This window comes from Notolabrus celidotus, unplaced genomic scaffold (genome assembly GCF_009762535.1).
Source record: "Notolabrus celidotus isolate fNotCel1 unplaced genomic scaffold, fNotCel1.pri scaffold_243_arrow_ctg1, whole genome shotgun sequence".
Classification (NCBI taxonomy): domain Eukaryota; kingdom Metazoa; phylum Chordata; class Actinopteri; order Labriformes; family Labridae; genus Notolabrus; species Notolabrus celidotus.
Genome location: NW_023260088.1, coordinates 54,311 through 60,968, shown reverse-complemented (window position 1 = coordinate 60,968; position 6,658 = coordinate 54,311). Strand labels below are relative to the sequence as shown.

General features: G+C 40.4%; 1 protein-coding gene across 1 annotated transcript; it reads right to left on the bottom strand.

The window, feature by feature from the left end:
- Nucleotides 1-425: 425 nt before the first annotated feature.
- LOC117809290 (cortexin-2-like) lies at nt 426-1,491 on the bottom strand. The gene has a single exon (XM_034678854.1). It carries the CDS (start codon nt 1,316-1,318, stop codon nt 1,046-1,048), a length of 273 nt encoding a protein of 90 aa, XP_034534745.1. The 5' UTR covers nt 1,319-1,491; the 3' UTR covers nt 426-1,045.
- Nucleotides 1,492-6,658: the final 5,167 nt, after the last annotated feature.

The window sequence follows — 6,658 nt, the reverse complement described above, 5'->3', positions numbered from 1 at the left end:
ATGACATTCTATTCCTTTGATCTCATTCTATCCCTTTGATCTCATTCTATTCCTTTGATGACATTCTATTCCTTTGATCTCATTCTATTCCTTTGATCTCATTCTATTCCTTTGATGACATTCTATTCCTTTGATGACATTCTATTCCTTTGATCTCATTCTATTCCTTTGATGACATTCTATTCCTTTGATCTCATTCTATTCCTTTGATCTCATTCTATTCCTTTGATGACATTCTATTCCTTTGATGACATTCTATTCATTTGATCTCATTCTATTCCTTTGATCTCATTCTATTCCTTTGATCTCATTCTAAGTGTAATGTCCAGCAGGGGGAGATTTGTTAATGTGAAAGAGAAGATTGTTTATGTTAATGTTTATGAGGAAATGTTCGTCAGCATGAGGTTCATCAGTAACGATGGTCCTGTTTAGAGTCACAGAGAGCATGAAGAGGGGGAGGAGTTACTGAGGGGACACCAAAGTATATAAATCCTTCTAATCAGGTTGAATTTGTACGAAAATAAACTCTGAGGACGGATTAATTTTACATTTGCTGATAACTCAGTATTTGCTAACCTCCTCCTCCTCCTCCTCCCGAGCGCCGCGCTCTCTTCAACATATGGTCTCTCCTGGCTCTAAAAAACAAGATGGTGATGGTATTAAATCCAAACTCACGGAGGCTTCATCCTCGCCGTTCAAACCGCCGCAGGCTCATGAGTAATGTGTTAGATGTGTTTGGTTTTCCTAAGCCGGGTTGTTGTTGTTGTTGAAATATTGATGTGTATTTTTGTCTCCCCGCTCTGAGAGCCGAGTTCACACCAGGTTGTTATTTTGAGAGACTCACCAGGATGTGTGGACCCGCCTGCCTTAAACACTCTGACGAGGGGAACCAGGTCCCTCCGTACGCGGACTCAGGTTCACGTTGTAACGCGGTCGCTCTGGATGGGGGAACGTGTGCTCGTGTTTCTGCTGCACGCGCTCAGTGTGGTCGTCGTCTCAGTTTAACTTGTTGGTTGCCAGGAGTTGCCGCCTCTCAGGCTGCCTGTCAGGAAATCCGGTAGTCGAAGGTGTCCTTCTCCATGTAGTCCGTCCAGGTGGAGGACGGCATGCTGCGGTACGGGTCCAGCAGGATCCGGAAACAGCGGACGATCAGCAGCCCCAGGAAGATGAAGAGGATGAGCACGAAGATGAACGCCGCCCTCTGCTCCAGCGTGAGGATGTAGGCGGACGCCGCCGAGGACGAAGAGGACGAGGACGAAGAGGAGGAGAAGTCGGATTCGGAGGCGGAGAAGGTGCTGCTGTAGAGGTCGTCGGCCATGATGGGACGGAAGGATGGTCGGCGGGTTCAAACGATCGTCTTCTTCTTCTGTCCGACGAGAGGCTGAGGGAACACGGACGCCATCAGGAGAGAGTCGCTGCCGGAGAAGAGACGCCTGCAGGGAGACAGAGACACAGACTCAGAGACAGGGAGAGCAGGCTGGACCACTTTAGGCCCAAAAAGGGGGCGGGGCCTGATTTGAGGCTAACTGAGAATTAGTCCAAATAATCCTCAAGACGCCTTTTCTACCACTCAGAGCTTCTCTATGGAAGCACATCTGTAACTAAATTCAAATGAAAAAGCAAATTTGAACACAGACGTGAACTTCATGCAAGGACCAAATCCGTGTTTGTTAACTTCCTCTGGATCCGGTCTTGATGTTGGGTCTTTGTTTATAATAGAACATAGAGTCCGGTCTAGACCGGCTCTGATTGGAAAGAGTCTGAGGAGAACATGTGTTGGGATTATATAAACAAAGATTGATTTTCATTGGTCCGTCACTCCCAGAGGTCCGGCCTCTGATTGGCTGATTGATCGAGTGTGTTCAGATTTAAGAAAAAAAAGAAGCTCCCTGGGTTTATTAACGGTCCAGAGTTGCCATGGTGACGGCTACTAACTTCCTGTCTGTCCCGAGAGAGAGACTGTAACCACGGCAACCAAAACACACACCGTGGTCTCAACACACACAAACACACACACACACACACACACACACACACACACACACTACAGATGCCGTAGTGACTCAAAGTAATTTAATATCCTAAAAAACAAAAACTGAACGTTCCTTATTGACATTTATTAAAGTGAAAGCTGCAAAAATAAGGTCACACACACACACACACACACGTACACACACACACACACACACACACACACACACACACACACACACACACACACACACACACACACACACACACACGCACACCGTAATCTTCCCTTCCTGTTTCAACCTGTTGCCGTCTGTCGGAGGAAAACAAACTGTCACTTCTGCTGCAGAGGAGTCTCTGTGGGCGGTGAGCTGACCCAACACTGTGTGTGTGTGGGTGTGTGTGTGTGTGTACGTGTGGGGGTACGAGTGTGTGTGTTTTCTGCCCACACACACACACACACATATTCAAGAAGACAGTTTCAGTTCATGCCTAATCGAGGGAACAAAACCTCGTAGAAAGCAGCAGGTTGATGGACGTTAACGTGATCCTACACTAGAAACGTGTGTGTGTGTGTGTGTGTGTGTGTGTGTGTGTGTGTGTGTGTGTGTGTGTGTGTGTGAGTGTGTGAGTGTGTGTGTGTGTGTGTGATTACTCAGTAAAACTAACAGTGAAATGACCTTTGCTGTCTGTGAATATGAAGCAGGAGTGCTGTAGGCTGCAGTTCCTCTGGTGTCCACTAGAGGCAGCCTCTCAAAGTGAGTCTCTCTCTGTGTTTCTATGAAGCTCTCTAACATTCACCCGTTCACACCACATTCACACAGCCATGGAGGCAGTTTGGGGTTCAGTTTCTCACCCATAGACAATTATGGTGCATTTGGACCAAGAGTTCCGGGGTCTTTTAGCCCCCAGAACTACTTCCCCCTGAGCTAAAAGGTTCCTGGTCCCCCATTGTTGTCTGTGTTTTGACCACAGGGGGAAGTCCCGGGTAGATTGTGTAAATCAGACCAGTGACGTATGGAGGAAAAAAAGTAAATGCTTCTTTCTTTCATTCTTTCATTCTTTCTTTCTTTCTTTCTTTCTTTCTTTCTTTCTTTCTTTCTTTCTTTCTTTCCCATTCATCACAGATGACCCCATAGAAGCAGACGGACTGGCAGGTATCATTCTGAGCAACACAACAGTTAGCCTGTTAGCATGAAGAGACTCAACTGGTCTGTTTTAGATGGTGCTATATTTCATCACAGATGGGAAAAAACAATGACTGTGAATGGGTATTGGAAAAATTTGAAAAAAAAAATTTTGGAAAAAAAATTTGGACAAAAAAAAACTAAAAAAAAATTTTGAATTTTTTTTTTTTAATGAAAAAAAAAAAATTGACAAATTTTTTTTTTGCAAAAAACAAAATTTGGAAAAAACATAATTGAAAAAAACAAATTTGAAAAAAAAAATTTGAAAAAAAATAATTTGAAAAAAATAATATGAAAAAAATAATTTGAAAAAAATAATTTGAAAAAAATAATTTTGACAAAAAAGTTGACCCGGAGCCTGTCGAAAAGATTTATTTTCCTCAAATTTGAAATTGTGCTCCAAAAGCAGAAAAACATGAAAAAAAGTGAAAATTTTGCACCTGTGGTTAAAAACATGTAAAAAGCAAAGAATGAATCAACACAACAGTTAGCCTGTTAGCATGAAGAGACTCAGCTGGTCTGTTTTAGATGGTGCTATATTTCATCACAGATGGATTCACTGAATCAACACGTGAGAGGAGATAAGCGCGAGTAGCAAAGACGTTTCAACACGGCTTTAAAATCCTTTTGAACTCAAAAAGCCGTGATCGCAGAGATCGGCCGGTGTTTTGGTTTAAACGGCGACCCTGTTAACTGGAGACTCTCAGCCGGATGCATCCCTCATAAACGTCTTTAGACCATCATTAAATATCTGATGAGGATATTTTGAAATGTTAATTGTAGAGGGTGGTAGATTAATATTCATCAGTGAAGGTGTAAATATTAATTACAGTTCTGTAGGTTTCAGTTTTCACACGACATCATTCATTTTCTCGGCGCGCCTCGGTTCACAGGAAACATGTTGACACGGAGCCGCTGCAGTCAGTGATCATGTTTCTGTGAAATCACACCTCGCTCTCTAAATCAGAAACACACACACACACACACACACACACACACACACACACACACACACACACACACACACACACACACACACACACAGAGTGTCGACTCTCTGGAGCTTCGCCGTGACCTTCCTGCAGCTGTTTAAGAAACACTGAATGATTTGTTGTTTTCATTTGAATTATTTTAACATTTTCACTGTTGATTTTTATAAAAACACCACGTACACATTTCTATCTTCTTTAAAGGACCAGTTCAACATTTCCTCTCTCTTTCTTTCAGAGTCAAATATTCAGACTGATACACTCCTGTTTTTAAATACTAAAATAGCATTAAGCTAGCTTAGCTTAGCATAAATGACACAAAAAAGCTCAGTAGCTTTGCCCAACAGAAGGAAACTTTGAAGGCAGGAGAGAAGGTAAGTGAAAGGACGATATATGATACTGAGATATAAACCAAAAATGTAATATTTTAATGCAGCGTGAAACTTTAAAGATGAATATTTATAATCAAAAATAAATGTGTCATTATTAAGACACATCAAAAGTATGAAATAAAATCACTTTTAGATTTTTAACTCAACTTTAACTATGAGACAGTGGAAAATAAAATACTTATATAATCAATATAATAAAATTAATTATTAATTTTTTAAATTTAATTAAATAATTAAAATTTATAAATCAGCTTAAGTTAAAAAGATCAGATAAATACAAGAAATGAATAGATTAATAAATGAAATATGTAGATATTGTTGAAACAGTGATTATAATAATTCAGTCCAGGGCTAAAAATAAATGTCTCCAAATTAAAGCTCCACTAAGGAACTTTCTGTTTGTGTTGATGCCCCCTTTGGCGCCCCCTCTGGTCAAAGTGATACACCTCAAGTTTTCCCTGATTTTGTCCTGAACTTGTGAAGTTGTGTTTTATGATGAATTAATCTCCTCCTGCTGTCTTTTTATTTATTTATTTTTTAAAATATTTTTGGGCCTTTTTTTTTTTGCCTTGACTTTATAGGACAGCTGAAGTGAGACAGGAAACGTGGGGAGCAGAGAGCGGGGGAAGACATGTAGGAAATGGTCGCGGCAGGGAGTCGAACCAACAACCCCTTCGACAAGGACTGTAGCCTCTATATGTGGGGCGCTTAGACCACTAGACCACCAGCGACCGGCTTCTAGATTTTTAACTGAACTTTTTTTAAAGCACCAAGCGTGCAAAGTTCTTCACAAAAGAACAGAGACAGAAAACAAAGAGAAATTAGTAAAATAATAAGACATAATCTTAAAACAAATACTTCAAAATAAAATCAATAAGTAGAATTTATTAAGAAACAAATAGATAAATAAATGAATAAATAAAATAAGTAGATATTGTTGGAACAATGATTTTAATAATACAGTCCAGGGCTAAAAAGACTCCAAATTAAAGCTCCACTAAAGAACTTTCTGTCTGTGTTGACGTCCCCTTTGGCGCCCCCTCTGGTCAAAGTGTTACACCCCAAGTTTTTCCTGATTTTGTCCTGAACTTGTGGAAGTCGTGTTTTATGTTAAAAAAAATCTCCTCCTTCTGTCTTCTGATAATTTAACATCGCTCATTAAGAAAACTTAAAGTCTGTTTTTGCAGCGTGCCGTAAAGCGTGACATCTGACTCCAACCCTCACCAGCGGTTTGAGGCCTTTAAAGGTACATAACTCATGGGTTTCAATCATGTGACTGTTTTGTTGCCGACTTCATCTTTCAGACCGTAACGCCATCATTGAGCGCCAACCCTCATACCCATGACGACGTGGTGCTGATGTGCAGAAAGCTGCTCTACTGATCTTCCCCTTCAAAATAAAATACAGGATAAATGTAGAATAAAATGATTGAGCATTTGACTTTTATACTCATAAGTGTTTAAATGTATTGTCTTAATTTTAAAGCTTTTATCCTTACTTCCTACTAGGTGGCACTAACACTCCGTCATACATTGAACAGCCGGTAGCATGTATTGCTGTTCAGTCTCAGGTCGCTCCTAAAGATGGCGTCACGAATGCTGTGACATCATGTGAAACCCATCCAAACAGATGGTCACCATTCATTTCAGTCTGTTTTACAACCAGATAAAAACTCCTTACTGTGCCTTTAATTCTTCTTCTTCACAAAATGATCCCTTCTTTTTTTTTTATTCCTCTCCCCCTGACTCGGTTTCTTATCAGACGTACTTTCTGAAAATGTTGAACTACTCCTTTAAGAAGAAGAAGAAGCAGAAACACTAACGAACTTCAGCTGCAGGAAACAAACTCTCATTAAAATCAACAAATCTAAAATATGTAAATCTAACCAAACACTGAGCCGCAGCCGAACATCAGCGAGCGTGTCTAAATGATCCAAACATCAATAAAAACAGGTGTTCCTCTCTCTCTCCTTCTCCCTGAACAACAATCCTTCATCTTTATCTTCTCTTTACAATCTGTCTCTCCATCTCTCCGTCTGATCGCTCAAATAAAAACACTCCTTTTTTATTCCTCTAATAAGAAAGTTTAATCAGACAAACCTCCAGCATCTGTTTCCATG